At 43.1% G+C, this 18,956-nt stretch overlaps 1 protein-coding gene across 1 annotated transcript; it reads left to right on the top strand.

Annotated features, from left to right (window-relative positions):
* Positions 1 to 18,183, top strand: LOC112253870 (cGMP-dependent protein kinase 2-like). The gene is given in 18 exon segments (XM_024425934.2): positions 1 to 1,228; positions 2,729 to 2,895; positions 2,976 to 3,089; positions 3,507 to 3,612; positions 6,199 to 6,262; positions 6,354 to 6,431; positions 6,624 to 6,718; positions 7,099 to 7,167; positions 7,242 to 7,340; positions 7,520 to 7,670; positions 7,795 to 7,931; positions 11,865 to 11,958; positions 12,413 to 12,550; positions 14,152 to 14,315; positions 14,706 to 14,828; positions 16,235 to 16,297; positions 17,213 to 17,279; positions 17,402 to 18,183. Coding segments are annotated over 18 exon segments (2,322 nt in total). The 5' UTR covers positions 1 to 731; the 3' UTR covers positions 17,498 to 18,183.
* The last annotated feature ends 773 nt before the right edge of the window (positions 18,184 to 18,956 follow it).

Below are 18,956 nucleotides of genomic sequence, written 5' to 3'. Positions count from 1 at the left end.
GGTCACAGATCTAGAATCAAGATATAGTGATAGTGTATCTCAGTTATGTCAATGTTTCCGTTTGTAAGAGATTGTATCAGTTCCGTGCAATGAATGCAGGAATATAGGCTTCCTTATTTTCACAGTCATTGGCTTGTACGGTATTTTTCCACCAAGTTTCATTCTTTGGAGGTTAAACCGAATGCAATTGATGCTTGGAAATTTAGAGATAGTTAATTAAATGTTATCGTAGGGATGTATATCCTGTGGATTTAAAATCTATTCAAGATGATCTGTTGCTGATCACATCTATTTTAACATAAAGCAGGGACGGCTCCAGACATAAGCAGCCCCAGGCCGCTAGGGGGCCCTAAGCAACTGAAATTTGGTTGTGGATCAGCAATTTGTCTCTTGTTATGTCAGTCATTGACAGTCACTCAATTATCTATGTCAATTATCCATGTTCACTCAATTATCCAACAAGATAGCAATTGTTTAGATTGGTAAATTCGTCTAGCTAGCTATCTAAACTTGTAGTAATCATGGCCAAATACCGACCAGGCACGTGCCCAGGTGCCCTGACCTCCAGCGGGCCGCCATTGATTTTGTTAGCTACCAAATCTCGATTAGAGCCCCAAAAAGGACAGAGCCGGCCGTAACATAAAGCATAACATTCTTCTCAAGGAGAAAGGAGACTTTTCACCAGACGGAGACCTATCATTGACAAGACGAGGGTGACCAAGAGCTTTCCTATGGTGGCCAGCCAACAGCTGGCCATGGGCAACGGTTCAATCAAAGCCCCACGGCCAGAGGACAGATGCCTGGCCTCCAGCCTCAAGGTGGAGCCTCAGGGCAGCCCAGTGTGGGACACGGAGCCCCTGAGGCTCAGGATAGCCCACTTGGAAGAGGAGCTGGCACAGAGGGACCAGGAGTTTAAAGCCCAGGAGCTGCAGCTGCAAAGCCTGCAGAGAGAGCTGGAGGCGAAAGTCTCCCAAATAGAGAAGCTCCAGGATGCCATCGGCTACAACAGCCTGGGCTGCTCCGCTCCGGCTCCCAACTACCACAGCCACCGCATGCTCAGTGTCATCAACCAGGGTCCCACCCGCTTCCACAGGGTGGCCGTGGAGGTCCACTGCAGGCTCAAGGCCAAGGACGGCGTGTCAGCTGAGCCCACCTCAGGGCACTTCTGCGGGGGTTTCAGAGCCCAACATGTGTCCACAGAGAGGGCCTGTGTCCGCAAGGACTCCAGGTGGGTGTCAGACATCAACAGTACCACACAATGTTGTTGAGGATGTTGGAAGGGATAATAACTCTAGAAACATTTCCATGTCGTGGTGGACAGCCCAGACTGATTGTCCTCTATTGTACTTGTTCCTATTGTCTCATTCTCCCACATTTAATTACATTCTAACCGATTTCCCAATAAGCTAGAAGCAATCAGCTGGGTCTGTGATGATAAAGCCTGCCTTTAATCATTATTTGTTCTCATAGAATGCCGGTGTCTGGTATAGGCTACATGCACATAAAAATATAACTATGCCGGGATTCAATCTGATCTCAAATCAAATCACATTTTATTTGTCACATGCACCGAATACAACAAGCCTTACCGTGAAACGCTTACTTACAAGCCCTTAACCAGCAGTTCAAGAAAATATTTCCTAAATAAAATAAAGTAAAAAATAAAATAACAGTAACGAGGGGGTACAGGGGGTACCGGTACCAAGTCAATTTGCGGGGGGTACAGGTTAGTCGAGGTAATTTGTACATGTAGGTAGGGGTATCTTGTTTGGCCCGCAATGCACGTTTTAAAGTCAATGTGACCGTGTTCACGGAGACCACATTCACAGGAAGAGGTGCATATGTCGGTTTAATTGTAAATGATGGTGCTACTTTTAAACTGCGCATTGTCCAAATCTGTGTTCTGATTGATTTTCAGCCCAAGTGTTCTCTGGAAAACTGCCTGACTCTCTTGAAAGAACAACAGCTCTGGCCAAGCCTTTGTAGTGTCTGCCACTCCAAGGAGATTCGAAATCCTGTATTAGCATTGGGGATAATTGGAAGGCACACGGGGAAACAAAGGCATTGAGCATCAATACGCAATATGTATGGACTGGATAATTATGGCTTCAATTAAGCAGACCTCGGTTGCCTGCCTCACACTCTCCTGCTTTAGTTCATTCACCAGGTCGATATTAGGTTAATGGACTGGCCCTCGGCTGTCTGATGTGATAACATTGGCCTTGTAGTTAAGAGGGATACAGGGGGAAACTGACAGCACTAACGGTACTACATCAACCGTTTTGTCATAGGGCTTTGTCCATCTGTGAAAACATGAACGCTGTAGTATAAATACAGTTGTAACGGCATTGTTGAAAGTCTCTCGTGACAAAGCGTTTACTCATGGTCGCGCAAACTCAACCACCAGTTAGCAGCTCCTACTTTATGTAGGGCTTAGTGGGCTGTTTAAGGTGAACTAATTCAGCTTTTGGTGTGCTTTCCTAGTACTTTACTGCAATACATTGAATCCTTTTGTTCAGAAAAGTTATCCAGAGGCGATAAAACCCACGTTATTCAAAATAATCTGCCCATTTGTGCTCCAAGTACCAACTTACTTGACTTGCTGTCAAAGCTGATATTTGACTTCCAACTAAAATGCTGGATGAATATTGATATGGAGGTGAAACAAGGCTTTGACCTCTAAAAGTAGACTGTCTGTGACTCTTATCTGTGCTCCTCCTGCTCCTAGCACCAAGAAGCTAATCAATGACGCCATCATGAACAACGACTTCCTGAAGAAGCTGGATCCGCAGCACCTGAGGGAGATGGTGGACTGCATGTATGAGAGGATCTACACTGTTGGCCAACAGGTCATCCAGGAGGGAGAACCAGGGAACTACCTCTATGTGCTGGCAGGTCATATCGACTTTATTACCTTCTTACACAGTATATCTTTGGCTGTTGGTCTATACTCAGGCTAGGTTTTGTCCCTTCAGATGGCCTGCTAAAGGTCACGCAGAATGGCAAATTGCTTGGAGAGATGCATCCCAGGACTGCCTTTGGAGAGTTGGCTATATTGTACAACTGTAAGAGAACTGCTACAGTGAAAGGTGAGTTTAACTAGTAGAGTCTCTAGAATGAGAGGATTTCCCCTTTTAGATACAATACTTTTCCACACACATCGTAAACAAAGTGTTCATACTTAAGTGAAGCAAACCACTCATGTGACATACACGATTACCAATGTATGACAGAGCAGCATGGCGGCACATGATTTTATGAAGTCACCAAGGGACTATTAAATCGCCATTAGAATGTGCAAAACCATATTTCACACAGGTGCTTTCTCTAATCTTGCATGGAATAGTACTGTAGGAACCACACACCTTTTTCACATATTGAAAGTATGTTCATGCAATGTTCACGCAATGTTTTTCCAGCTCATATAATGTTCTAAGAATACCCGGCCCAGTGAATGTCTAATGTTGTGTGGTGTGTTGATCGGACTTGTGATTTCCAATGGCCAGCTGTATCCCAGGCTCATATCTGGGCTCTGGACCGGCAGACCTTCCAGAGTATTATGATGAAGTCTACACAGGCCACACAAGAAGAGTACTTCAGCTTCCTACGCAGGTACAGCTAGAGGATTGGTCCTCAACCGTGAAGCAGGCATTGACGTCTAAGGGAGATGTGCATGAATGTTTAGGAACATTAGGAACACAATAGAGATCCAGTATGGAAAATAAGTATTTGGTCAATAACAAAAGTTTCTCAATACTTTGTTATATACCCTTTGTTGGCAATGACAGAGGTCAAACGTTTTCTGTAAGGCTTCACAAGGTTTTCACACACTGTTGCTGGTATTTTGGCCCATTCCTCCATGTAGATCTCCTCTAGAGAGAGATGTTGATGTTTTGGGGCTGTTGCTGGGCTGTTGCTGGGCAACATGGACTTTCAACTCCCTCCAAAGATTTTCCATGGGGTTGAGATCTGGAGACTGGCTAGGCCTCTCCAGGACCTTGAAATGCTTCTTACGAAGCCACTCCTTCGTTGCCCGGGCGGTGTGTTTGGGATCATTGTCATGATGAAAGACCCAGCCATGTTTCATCTTCAATGCCCTTGCTGATGGAAGGAGGTTTTCACTCAAAATCTCACGATACATGGCCCATTCATTCTTTTCTTTACACGGATCAGTCGTCCTGGTCCCTTTGCAGAAAAACAGCCCCAAAGCATGATGTTTCCACCCCCATGCTTCATAGTAGGTATGGTGTTCTTTGGATGCAACTCAGCATTCTTTGACCTCCAAACACGACGAGTTGAGTTTTTACCGAAAATTTCTATTTTGGTTTCATCTGACCACATGACATTCTCCCAATCTTCTTCTGGATCATCCAAATGCTCTCTAGCAAACTTCAGATGGGTCTGTACATGTACTGGCTTAAGCAGGGGGACACGTCTGGCACCTGGTGGCGTAGTGTGTTACTGATGGTAGGCTTTGTTACTTTGGTCCCAGCTCTCTGCACAGTCATTCACTAGGTCCCCCCGTGTGGTTCTGGGATTTTGCTCACCGTTCTTGTGATCATTTTGACCCCACGGGGTGAGATCTTGCGTGGAGCCCCAGATCGAGGGAGATTATCAGTGGTCTTGTATGTCTTCCATTTCCTAATAATTGCTCCCACAGTTGATTTCTTCAAACCAAGCTGCTTACTGTCACGTTCTGACCTTTATTTCCTTTGTTTTGTCATTATTTAGTATGGTCAGGGCGTGAGTTGGGGTGGGCAGTCTGTTTGTTTTTCTATGATTTTGGGGATTTCTATGTTTCGGCCTGGTATGGTTCTCAATCAGAGGCAGGTGTCATTAGTTGTCTCTGATTGAGAATCATACTTAGGTAGCCTGGGTTTCACTGTTTGTTTGTGGGTGATTGTCTATGTTAGTTGCTTGTGTCAACACAGTTCTTATGATAGCTTCACGGTCGTTATTTGTTTATTGTTTTTGTACAGTTTACTTCGTGTTTTTTGTCATCTATTAAATGATGCATTTACACCACGCTGTGCGTTGGTCCGCTTCTTACGACGATCGTGACACTTACCTATTGCAGATTCAGTCTTCCCAGCCTGGTGCAGGTCTACAATTTTGTTTTTGGTGTCCTTTGACAGCTCTTTGGTCTTGGCCATAGTGGAGTTTGGAGTGTGACTGTATGAGGTTGTGGACAGGTGTCTTTTATACTGATAACAAGTTCAAACAGGTGCCATTAATACAGTGGGGGACAGAGGAGCCTCTTAAAGAAGAGGTTACAGGTCAGTGTCAGCCAGAAATCTTGCTTGTTTGTAGGTGACCAAATACTTTTTTTCCACCATAATTTGCAAATAAATTCATTAAAAATCCTACAATGTGATTTTCTGGATTTCTTTTTCTAATTTTGTCTGTCATAGATGAAGTGTACCTATGATGAAAATTACAGGTCTCTCTCATCTTTTTAAGTGGGAGAACTTGCACAATTGGTGGCTGACTAAATACTTTTTTGCCCCACTGTATATGTATGTATGTATGTATGTATGTATGTATGTATGTATGTATGTATGTATGTATGTATGTATGTATGTATATAAATAAATGCAAAAATTGGAATTGATGCAGACAATTACATTGATGGAATTTATCTGCAATATTAAAGCTGATCTACCCCTTAACATTTTTTTAAATAAACATTTTACATTAGGAACACCTTCATTATATTGTGTTACAATATATGGAATGGCATCAAACCATGTGTTTGATGTATTTGATTCCATCCCATAATTCCGCTTCAGCCATTACCACGAGCCCGTCCTCCCCAATTAAGGTGCCAGCAACCTCCTGTGCTACTACAATACCCCGTTCAAAGGCACTTAAATACTTTGTCTTGCCCATTCACCCTATGAATGGCGCACACACACAATCCATGTCTCAATTGTCTCAAGGCTTAAACATCCTTATTTACGCTGCCTCCCCCCCTTCGTCTACACTGATTGAAGTGGATTCATCATCATGTGACATCAGTAAGGGAGCTTTCACCTGGTCAGTCTATGTCATGGAAAGAGCAGCTGTTCTTAATGTTTTGTACACTCAGTGTCTACTATTAAGTTAGGTTATCTTTGAAGTAGTTGTGAATATGTTGCATTGCTAAATCCACATTTCCCCCCCCCCCAATACCTATCTCTGTGTCCTTAACTTTTACAGTGTATCTCTACTGAGAGACCTGCCAGAAGAGAAGCTTTCTAAAATCGTTGACTGTCTGGAAATTGTGAGCCTTTTACTTTGTTTCTTAATCAGACTTTTTTTTTTATAACAGGTGATTTGGGAAGATTTGTTGATTTATTTTGTCTCATGCCTAGGACTATTTTGATAAAGGAGAGTATATCATTCGGGAGGGCGAAGAAGGGAACACTTTCTTCATTATAGCTAAAGGAGAGGTAAGACACAAGTGACACATGGTTCATGTTTGTAGCTGAAAAGACTCATTTTCGTATCTGGCGTTACAGAGAAGTTGAAGTGCTTTATCCGACCGTGATAGATCATGCTAACTTGATTGCAGAAAACGTAGTCTGCCATATTGGATCGAGGGCAAAAGAGATAGCCCTTAACATGCTGTGGTTTCTGGCCAGGTGTGTGTCACCCAGACCACAGGGGGATGTACTGAGCCGCGGGAGATAAAGACGCTGGGTGTGGGCGACTACTTTGGAGAAAAAGCCCTCATAAGGTAAGAGCTGTTACTGATCGCTTTGACCGACTCAAAATGTTAAATGGGCAAAAGCACTCTGACCTGGTTTGTCTTGCACCAAGGCAAGTATCAAACACACTTGTAACACACCGTCGGTTCCCTCGTTCTCCCATGTTAATATGCGTTTGTCCACTTTCTATCAATTGTCATTGCTAGCCCCCTGATTGACAATCCACACATTTTACCAACGCGGTTTCAATCAAATCCTTTCACCATATTGTAGAGTAGTGGGCCTCGGAATGTCTGTCTGTCTGACAAAGGCATGCATTATCTGGCGGCTATTGCATGATTCTGTGGTGAATTTCCATTGGATTCAATTGTGTGTAGCTCTGCTGAATAAGACTCTTGTTTCTTTCCAGTGAGGATGTGCGTTCAGCAAACATCATCTCTACTGAGAATGACACACAGTGCTTGGTGGTGGACAGAGAGTGAGTGCGTTCACTGCACACACACACACACACTGAAAGGAAACAGCAGTCATGTGTTTATGCCACCTCTCCAGCAACTTCAACCAGATGGTGGGCACTTATGAGGAGCTGCAGGCGTATCTGAAGGAATATGTCGAAAAGCTCTCCCGATGTGACGTGAGGAGAAATGCACTGTAAGTAGTTCCACAAAATTACTGTTTCCACATAATTCAAATAACAAATGGCAGTTACGTACATTGACAAATACCCAGCCACCCCAGACATTGTAGGGCCCCACTGTGGGCAGAAACAGAGATTTAGGAGTTGAACCCAAATGGTTCCTCCCTCCCTCCCTCCTTCCCTCTTTCCACAGGCCTCATTCCCCCGTTATCGACTCGTCCCCAGAGGCCCAGGAAGTGCATCGGCTCAGGGAGAGGATTGCTGTCCTCCCCACCCATGACCCCTTCCAGGACCTGGAGGTCATAGCCACACTGGGCATGGGTGGGTTCGGCCGAGTAGAGCTGGTGAGTGGCCTGATGTCTGGGTCACACCACAACATAAAGCAACGGCAAAAACAACAGCATAGGCCTACAGTTGCTATAAAAACGATGTAACATCATGTCAATAATTGTTATGTTTATATTGCAGGTGAAACTGAGAGATGAAGACACCACATTTGCTCTGAAGTGTATTAAAAAGAACCACATTTTGGACACGAGACAACAGGAGCACATCTACTCTGAGAGGAATGTCCTTCAGCTGACCAAGTCACACTTCATAGTCAGGTCTGCGTCATGTGCTCACAATGCTCTCTGGTTGTCCTCACACAACACTGCCTATTGCAAAGTCCCCAAAGCAGTGTAAACATCCATAGCCTTTTATTCAGGCTTTTTTTTTCAAGCTTTGACAACTGCAATGTTTTCTTAGAGTACTTCACATGATACATGTTTATATCAGTGTAAAGGAGTTCCAATATGAATGGAGCATGACTACTATCACCTGGACCATATGACAATCAGGTTCAATCTAAAGAGCAAGGCCAACTACTCTGTCACTGTAAGGTCTACACCTGTTGTACTCTGAGCACGTGACAAATACACATTTATTTGAAGAGGGAGACAAGACATTGATGTTTGCAAGGCCTCCCATGTGGAAAATCAGATACAGTGGGGTCTGAAATGATTGACACCATTGATAAAGATGAGCAATAATGATGGTATAAAATAAATAATGAAAATACTTAGCATTTTAGCATACAATATAGCTAACTTCCCCTGTTATTGGTAAGGGTGAAAGGTTAGCATGTCTTGCAGGTATGAAATGTTGAGCATACAATATAGCTCAGTATTGAAATGATTGATTTCATACAGTCATCTTTAATCAAGGGTGTCAATTTCAGGCCCCACTGTAGATGTACTCTATTCCCAATCATCATTTGCTTTTTGAGGATCCTGTATTGTTTCATAAAAAACAACGTATGGTTATACAACATCATACAATCGCAGTGGGATGCAAAGTGGGACCTCGTGAATCCGCTGAATGCATGAACAAACAGTTAAGTGAAGGACAAATTCGTTGTTCAGATCTATGAAACAGAGAAGAGAGTGTTTGTATTCACAATGGAAATGAATACAGCATGTATTGTATCCATCTAGTCAATGCGTAACACATGTTTAGAGTGGTTTCTGACAAAAGTCAAACTTGAAATATAAATGAGGCAAATGCTGCCAAGACCAGTCTTACTTTCACATACTTTCGATGGCTTTAAAATTCATTGAAACAAATATTGTAATCTAGTGTAACTAGGTTTCCATCCAATTGGCGACAGATATTCATGCCAATATTCTAAAATCTGCATTGAACAATATGCGCATTTTCACACCAGAGATGTTTCCATCAAACGGACTTATTGCGGATAAAAGGCTGTGCCTGATGACATAGTGCGTATAAAAATATATTTTGCGATTTTTAACTCCAATGTACCGAATAAAAAGTTAAATGGGTTTCAATTGCATTTTTCAACTTGACTGATGGTTTGTCACAAAAACCGTTATGTAATATTGCAAATGTGCCCACTCTGGTCTTGGCACGTGCACTATAGCCAACAGCTCACAGATACAGTGTGGGTGGGGCTAACTATACATGATGAGATTATCATGGATCATTTTTATTTGTCAAACGGCAACCAAACATCGATCATCATGTCACCAGAATAAGACCCTCGAAATGTATTGGAAAGGAGCATCAAGCTCACTTTCAGCACCCTGTGAAGTTCACATTAATGGATTTAATCTGTAGCCTAATAAACTGCATGCTTTCACAAGTAGTAGTGGGAGGACAACACAACATACAGTACCAGTCAAAAGTTTGGACACACCTACTCATTCAAGGGTTTTTCTTTATTTTTTACTATTTTCTTCATTGTAGTGTAATAGTGAAGACATCAAAACTATGAAATAACACATGGAATCATAACCAAAAAAGTGTTAAACAAATGTTTTATATTTGAGATTCTTCAAAGTAGCCACCCTTTGCCTTGATGACAGCTTTGCACACTCTTGGGATTCTCTCAACCAGCTTCATGAGGAATGCATTTCCAACGGTCTTGAAGGAGTTCCCACATATGCTGAGCACTTGTTGGCTGCTTTTCCTTCACTCTGTGGTCCAATTCATCCCAAACCATCTCAATTGGGTTGAGTTCAGGTGATTGTGGAGGCCCGGTCATCTGATGTAGCACTCAAATAGCCCTTACAGTGTGGAGGTGTGTTTTGGGTCATTGTGCTGTTGAAAACAAATGATAGTCCAACTAAGAGCAAACCAGATGGGATGGCGTATTGCTGCAGAATGCTATTATGCTGGTTAAGTGTGCCTTGAATTCTAAATCAATCACAAAGAGTGAGCAACCCCACACTATCACACCACCTCCTCCATGCTTCACGGTGGGAACCATACATAAGGAGATCATCCGTTCACCTGCTCTGCATCTCGCAAAGATCTCAAATTTGGACTCATTAGGTTTCATCAGGTTTCCACTGGTCTGATGTCCATTGCTCATGTTTCTTGCCCCAAGCAAGTCTCTTCTTCTTCTTGGTGTCCTTTAGTAGTCGTTTCTTTGCAGCAATTCGACCATGAAGGCCTGATTCACGCAGTCTCCTCTGAACAGATGTTGAGATGTGTCTGTTACTTGAATTCTGTGTTGCATTTATTTGGGCTGCAATCTGAGGTGCAGTTAACTCCTTTGCAGCAGAGGTAACTCTGGGTCTTCCTTTCATGTGGCGGTCCTCATAAGAGCCAGTTTCATCATAGCGCTTGAAGGTTTTTGCGACTGCACTTCAAGAAACTTTCAAAGTTCTGGAAATTTTCCACATTGACTGACCTTCATGTCTTAAAGTAATGATGGACTGTCGTTTCTCTTTGCTTATTCGAGCTGTTCTTGCCATAATATGGACTTGGTCTTACCAAATAGGGCTATCTTCCGTATACCACCTCCGACCACCAGAGCTGGTTGGCTCAAACGCATTAAAAAGTAAAGAAATTCCGCAAATTAACTTTTAACAAGGCACACCTGTTAATTGAAATGCATTCCAGGTGATTACCTCATGAAGCTGGTTGAGAGAAGGCAAAGAGTGTGCAAAGCTGTCATCAAGGCAAAGGGTGGCTACTTTGAAGAATCTGTCTAACACCTTTTTGGTTACTACATAATTCCATGTGTGTTATTTCATAGCTTTGATGTCTTCACTATAGTAAGAAAAACCCTTGAATTAGTAGGTGTGCCCAAACTTTTGTCTGGTACTGTATCGTTGCTTGACTCCAAATTTACTTCGATGTGTTGGTTACTATATTTCCACATAAAGGCATTTCCATCGCCATTTCTCGCATAATACACTTTACTGACCAAAAAGATCCCTCCATGTCGAAGGAACAAATGGTCTGTCAGCATTTATAAAATCCCCCGTTTCCATCAGCTCAGTCATGACTTTTTTCATACATCAGGTAATTAATCCGCATGAAATGAATGGATGGAAACCTGGCTAGTTTTAGACAAAGTGATGTTTATTATTTCCCAAGTGATTTAGTTCTATTGCCATGACTCCCATGACTTGAGAGTGAAAGGTCTCATTTCACTGAATACCCTATAAGACAAGTCAGCCCTCAGATTGACACGGGAAAAGGGACTGTGGAAGTGAAGGGTGTTGACCATGAAACAAGAAGTGGTTCATGAGAGGAAAGTTAGAACTTGTCCTATTAAGAGTGAGAGGCCCCCCTCCACGTGTTCTATGGTCCAGTATGAGTTGCTAAGGAGTCCCTTTGGAGAATGTCGTTGTCCTTGGTCTCACCGCTGAGTGTAGACTGAGGTTTGATTTATCCGCCCTGTGACATTCAAGGACAAAAGGTCTGGGCAAACACTGATTCCAGCTGCCACTCAAAGAGGAAAGTTCAGCTTGAATGCCATATCCATCTTCACACATCTCTCTTCTCTCTCTTTTTCAAAATGCTCCTTTCTCTCACTCTGCTTTCCTAGTAACTGTTCTTAGGGGCTCAATTGACAAACAGATCCAAGGCAAACAAAAAGCAGCTTAACACCTGAAAGTACCTCACCCAAAGAAACATACTGCGGAGCAGAAGACCTCTGTCAAGCAGTCATGTCTTTAAGAACCCCAGAACAGTAACATTGTTCAGATGGTCCTAAGTCCTCTAAATGTCACTTTGTGTTCCAGGTTGTTTCGGACATTCCGAGATGACAAGTATGTGTACTTGCTACTGGAGGCCTGCCTGGGTGGTGAACTGTGGAGTGTACTACGGGACATGTGAGTGTAGGTTGTCTTACATCTGCTAAAACACCTCAAAAGCCTGTAATCAATAGAGCTCGCCAGCTTGTAGTCCTAAAAACACAACGTTTTGTTTCGTAAAGCCGTTCCTATGGGGAAAAATGAATGGGGAAAGAAGCCTTTATGTGCGTCGTGTTTTTTTGAATTACATAAATGCTTCAAAATTCATAAGTTATGTTAGCTGATTAAGATTATCTCATAGAACAAAATGTATAAGATGTCTTAAGCCTGTGTTTATCACAGACCTTATTTTCAACGTTTATTCCAAAATCCTACAAAAACTCCATTCATTTTCCCATAGGCTTTGTCCAATGAACCGTAGTGGAGTTTGTGCCTAAAAAAAATATGCCATTACTATTGCTCTTATGATGCCAATTAAAAGTAATCAGTACAAAATCCTAGTATGTGTCTTAATGTTGGCCTTGACTGTGAAACAGGAGTTTGAGGAGCAGACAGCCCGCTTCTGCATTGCCTGTGTCCTGGAAGCCTTTGACTACCTCCACGCCAGAGGAATCATCTACAGAGACCTGAAACCTGAGAACCTACTACTGGATGCAGAAGGCTATGTCAAAATGGTAATATACCTTAATTTGATCACTGCTCATTTTCAGTTGTTTGTACATAGTCATACACTACATGACCAACAGTATGTGGACACCTGCTCATCAAACATCTCATTCCAAAATCAAGGACATGAATATCGAGTTGGTCCCCCCTTTGCTGCTATAACATCCTCCACTCTTCTGGGAAGGCTTTCCACTAGATGTTGGAACATTGCTGCTGGGACTTGCTTCCATTCAGCCACAAGAGGTTTAGTGAGGTCAAGCACTGATGTAGGGTGGTTTGTACTGGCTCGCAGTCGCTGTTCCAATTCATCCCAAAGGTGTTCGACAGGGTTGAGTTCAGGGTTCTGTGCAGCCTAGTCAAGTTCTTCCACACTGATCTCAATAAACCATTTCTGTATGGACCTTGCTTAGTACACGGGGGCATTGTCATGCTGAAACAGGAAAGGGCCTTCCCCAAACTGTTGCCACAAAGTTGGAAGCACAGAATCCTCTACAATATCATTGTACTGTATGCGGTGAGATTTCCCTTCACTGGAACTAATGGACCTAGCCATAGACCATTATTCCTCCTCCACCAAACATTACAGTTGGCACCATTCATTCGGGCAGGTAGCATTCTCCTGGCATCCGCCAAACCCAAATTTGTCCATCGGACTGCCAGTTGGTGAAGCGTGATTCATTACTCCAGAGAAGGCGTTTCCATTGCTCCAGAGTCCAATGGTGGTGAGCTTTACACCACTCCAACCGACACTTGGCATTGTGAATAGTGGTCTGTGTCGGCCATGGAAAGCTTCCAATGAACAGTTCTTGTGTTGACGTTGCTTCCAGAGGCAGTGTAACGGAGTGAATAACTGGTTGCCGGGAAGTAAGGTGCAGGAGAGCAGAGATGGTTGATAACAGGAGAACTTTAATATATACCCTGGCCCAAAGGCACAGGCGAGGCAACACAAAGCACAACCACGGTAACATGAACCGGATTAAACAAAACAAACAAACCTAGGTTTGAAACAAACCTAACGCAAGCCAGCCTGTAGCGTAACACCCTACACAAAGAACAATTCCACACACAGACATGGGGGAAACAGAGGGTAATATACATTTAGTCTGATGAGGGAATGTGAACCAGGTGTGCGGGAAAACAAGACAAATCCAATGGAAAATGAAAGTGGAGTGGCGATGGCTAGAAGACCGGTGACGTCGACCGCCGAACGTCGCCCGAACAAGGAGAGGGACCGACTTCGGCGGAAGTCATGACAGGCAGTTTGTAGTGATTGTTGCAACTAAGGACAGATTCTTTTTTTTGTGCGCTACACGCTTCAGCACTCTGCTGTTCAATTTTGTGAGCTTGTGTGGCCTACCACTTTATGGCCGAGCCGTTGTTGCTCCTAGACGTTTCCACTTCCCAATAACAGCACTTACAGTTGACCGGGGCATCTCTAGCAGGGCAGAAATTTGATGAACTGACTTGTTGCAAAGGTGGCATCCTATGACGGTGACAAATTGAAAGTCTCTTAGCTCTTCAGTAAGATCATTCTAGCCTTCTATAGCCAAAACTATGACATACATGTTTGAAGGGGTGTCCATGTTACAGTATCTGTCTGTTTCCACAGGCTGACTTTGGTTTTGCTAAGAGGATAGGCCTGGGGAAGAAGACATGGACATTCTGTGGGACCCCAGAGTATGTGGCCCCAGAGGTCATCATGAACAAGGGCCATGACTTTGGAGCTGACTGCTGGTCTCTAGGGATCCTCATCTTTGAGCTGCTGACTGGCAGGTGAGTCAGTAGGACAGTATGACCTGTGATGTGATCTGCCTTTGACAATAACAGTGCCCCAAAAGGGTGGAGTGTTGTGGACACTGAGTATGTGCTTGAATCTTGAATAAGGCTCTTCAGGCACTTCACTCTGAGAGGAACCATTAGACGTTAGGCCTCATTCCCCAACCACGGTAACATATGACACTAGGATGTTGAGTGTATGAGTGTCTATCAGCCTACTTGAGATAGTTTGTTGGGCTGCATAAGACAATACAGTGTGTGCAAGTGCCCCAAGCATATCCACGATACCATTTAGCTAGAGCCTGTCATGTTCATCATGAGCAAGATCCCTCAAGATCCCCTATTTGTTTTCTACACGTTTTCTACCCTCCAAACCACCTCTTCCAGCCCACCATTTTCTGGAACTGACCCTATAAAGATCTACACCATGGTCCTCCATGGGATTGAAAAGGTTGAGTTCCCCAAGAGGATCAGCAAGCGCCCCGATGACCTCATCAGGAGACTCTGCAAGTATGTGGCTGTGGCATCACTGACTGCTGCTGTAGTAATCCCATTAAGCGACAAATAAGGCTGTAGTTGAATTAAATTAACAGTGTGTCTGTCTGTCTACTTTGTTTGAGGTAAAGCCAACAAAAATAATGAAACCCTAGTTCCCCATAGGGTGGCGCACAATTGGCCCAGCGTCGTGCGGGTTTGGCCGGGGTAGGCCGTCATTGTAAATAAGAATTTGTTCTGAACTGACTTGCCTAGTTAAATAAAGGTTAAATAAAATGTTTTTTAAATTAATAATAATTGTGGTCCGTCCCCCTAGTAATTGATGTCCGTCCCCCTAGTAACATCCCTAGCAACCTATCAGGGCACAAGTCACACAGGTCAGAGAGAGTTTGAGAGGCTGGTTTATGGTACCCCCTAGACTCTCAGGCTCCAGTCATGGGGGATGGGGTGTGGAGTGTGCAGCTCAGGGTTGTGAGGTGCTAATAACAGTCCCTACTCACTGTATTCTCCCGATTAGCACCTTAACACCAGTAAACCTGACGAAGATCCTCTGGATCTAAATGTTGTCGTGGTGGTAATTGGCAGCATATAAAGGATGTGTTTGTAAATTCAATCTGGCAGTCTGCTCTGATAGCAGAGCACTCTGTATTGAGAGTGCCAGAGTACCAGAGAGAATAATGAAGGAATATACCAACGCCCTTCACGTGTGGATATGACAGGTGACAGTAAACATCTGCAAAAAAATATTTAATTAAATTGTTGCCAGCAGCACAGTTACATTCACTAACCCTCTAAATTACATGAAAACAGTCCAACTAGCTCTGCTAGGGCAGTAGAGTGTGTTCACTCATTTGTGTCTGGAAGTAGCTAGTAAGCTAGCCAACTTTAGCCTGTTAGCTTGGGTGCTTGACTGCTGTTGTGAGTTCAGAACACTCAGATTAAACCCTACCAGAGCATCCAGTGTGTGCTCTGAACGCTCAGAGAGTGAAACGATCTGAATTTATGCATGGACAATCTGACAACGCTCTGAATTTACTAACAACCCAGAGTGCACATTGACACACTTTCAGCTGACAAAACAGTATGTTGATATTTGATTGGTCATAAATAGGCTACTGGACAAGGCTAGTGAGCACCATGTTTAAAATCCTTTGGCCACCTCAGTGAGTCACACAGCAATTGAGCCTTTAGTAATTGACCAGACAAAAACAACTGAATGTAATTGGTCCATGAGTCCTACATGGATAATAATCACATATCAAACCAGACCAGGTCTGAATCAAATAGACTGTGTCATATCTACTGTATCAACCTGCTTTCGTGTGTGTGTATAGGGTATTAGCTGCAATCATGTTAGCATTCCGTTTGTCCAGATGGTTGTCAACAATAACAGGTACATATATATATTGTCCTGCCTTTAGGCTCAACCCTGTGGATAGGCTTGGTAATAAGAAGAACGGAATCCTCGACATTAAGAAACACAAGTAGGTCTGCTTATTTTTAATAAAGCATCATCAACAGCAACTACACACCTAGACAGATCCTAGATCCTAGCCACTGATCAGCTACGGTTCTTTAACGTATTCAGCCATTGATGGATTTCTGATCAAATGTGATATAAATCCAGCTCAGTTTGAACAACTTGCTCAGTGGTGCCTTCATAACCAGTAGGCTATGGATCATTCTCTCTCCGTTCAGTCACCCGAGACATTAGGATAATTATTTCTGAACCTATTGGTGTCATACCTCTCTGCACTGTGCAGAGCAATGTGTGTTGAGCACCTACCCCCTCCCTTCTCTTCAGTATCATGTCACAATAGTCAGTACTGCATAACAAAACAGCACTTTCACCTGGGAGCAATTAGTTGTGAGAATGGGGGGTGCATCTGCCTCCTTATTTAATCAGCAGAGCAGAGCCTGAATAGACCATAGGACTGGCAGAGCTGGCTCCCTCTCAACAGTCATCTGAGCACTAATGCTCAAAGCTGGAGGAACTCACTGAGCAAATCATAAAATCGTGACAGCCATTTTGACCTTTGTTTGGTCATTAGAGAGATGTTCCTGTTCTGTGTAGGCAAGTGATGTTTGGTAGAAATGGTATGTAAACATTAGTGGCCCTATTTGCAGTTCAATATGACCTAAATCATTCTGTTTTTAGTGTTGCTGTGACTGTATACTCCTGTGTGTGTGTGCAAAATAAATAAAAATTTTCACTGCTTGATACAGGGTCCTATAGGCTGGGGTCTGTCTTTGTGGGGTGATGTGTGTGCATGTATGCAATATCTATGCCAACTGTTCTGTATTGTATTGGGTCTGGTGGAGTGTGTGGGCACTGGGGGATGATGGGATCTGTAGTTCTGACAGAAAATGAATAGCTGACTGTTTGGGATGTCTTGCAGGTGGTTCCAGGGCTTCAACGGGGAGGGGCTGAGATGCCAGAAACTCATATCCCCACTGAAGAGAGAGGTGAAGTGTTCTGATGCGTAGTACTCTAATCACAAAAGTATAGAGTACAGGTATATGACCGTCAAAGGAGTTCTTGGATGTGACTGTATCTGACGGGTGTTCTTTGATGTTCCTCTCCCCAGCTGAAGGGGCCGATGGACCACAGCCACTTTGACATCTTTCCCCCAGAGCTGGAGGAGCCTCCAGATGAGCTGTCAGGCTGGGACAAAGACTTCTGAGGTGCCATTTTGAGCCTCTACTCCGCACAGCCAGACAGGTGATGTCACTCTACTACCTGACGCTGGTGTTCCACTACTGCAGTGAGCTGTGCTATCTGACCTAAGACAATAGACACCACAGAAGCAGCCTTGACTGAATACTGTAATCCCGTCTCTTCCCTGCGGTTGCCATTCTTGCCATATATTTGACATCATGAATGCCTGGCTGTTGCTGCCTTGCAGACGGAGAAGATCACCTTTTTTGGGGCTCTTGGCCAGAGGAACAGTGTGTGAAGTGTCACTTGAAACTCTCATGTGACAGCAAGGACTTTCATCAAGTGATTAACTTTGAGTGCCAAAAACTCTAATCTAGTCAAATTCTTTCCCTCAGACAGAAACTCTTAGGACAATGGAAATAAATAATAAAGCTTCTTGATTGTTACAATTAAAAACCAATGCATTTCGGCTTTTGGAATTCTTCAGGGTTTTTACAAAAGAAAATAAATAATGAGGGTTTTATACAGTACATTTCAAAATGGCCTACCATGGACAAATCACTATAAGACAACATACTGTAACAAAATATCTGATTAGTAAAAAATCTGACCAATTGTCCTTGACACACAATACATATTACAGTCACACATTATTTGGATAGTCCGGATCTGGATAGTCCATCTGTTGATGCTCTACAGATGGTCATATTATCAACAAACTATATGTTGATAAGCAACTGCTTGCTAAGATTAGGGTAAGGGTTAAGTTTAGGGTTAAGGCTAGGGTTAGTAGATACCAGTGGCGGTAAACTTCTTCAGGATCGGTGGATCCCCTGCGAGACAGTTGAGCTAACGTAAGCTAATGCGATTAGCATGAGGTTGTAAGTAACAAGAACATTTCCCAGAACATAGACATATGTTATTGGCTGAAAGCTTAAATGATTGTTAATCAAACTGCACTGTCAAATTTACAGTAGCTATTACAGTCAAAGACTACCATGCTATTGTTTGAGGAGAGTACACAGTTTTGAACATGAAAAGTTGTTAATAAACAAATTAGACACATTTGGGCAGTCTTGATACAACATTTTGAACAGAAATGCAATGGTTCATCGGACCAGTATAGATTTTGCACTTACACTGCTGCCATCTAGTGGGCTGGAATATTACATTTTGGCCTTTCTCTTGTGTTTAAAAGATGGTAGAATTTTTTTTACAAAAACCAGTTGTTTTTTTCTTTGTATTATCTTTTACCGGATCTAATGTGTTATATTCTACATTCCTCTCACATTTCCACAAACTTCAAAGTGTATCCTTTCAAATGGTACCAAGAATATTCATATCCTTGCTTCAGGGCCTGAGCTACAGGCAGTCAGATTAGGGTATGTCATTTTAGGCGAAAATTGACAAAAAAAGGGTCCGATCCTTAAGGTTACCAGATTTCTGAAATGAAAACCGGGGACATTTCCAGTTCGGCGGTCAAT

This window comes from Oncorhynchus tshawytscha, linkage group LG01 (assembly GCF_018296145.1).
Source record: "Oncorhynchus tshawytscha isolate Ot180627B linkage group LG01, Otsh_v2.0, whole genome shotgun sequence".
Lineage (NCBI taxonomy): Eukaryota > Metazoa > Chordata > Actinopteri > Salmoniformes > Salmonidae > Oncorhynchus > Oncorhynchus tshawytscha.
Note: the sequence above shows the minus strand (reverse complement) of the source record. Positions and strands in the feature narration are given on the sequence as shown.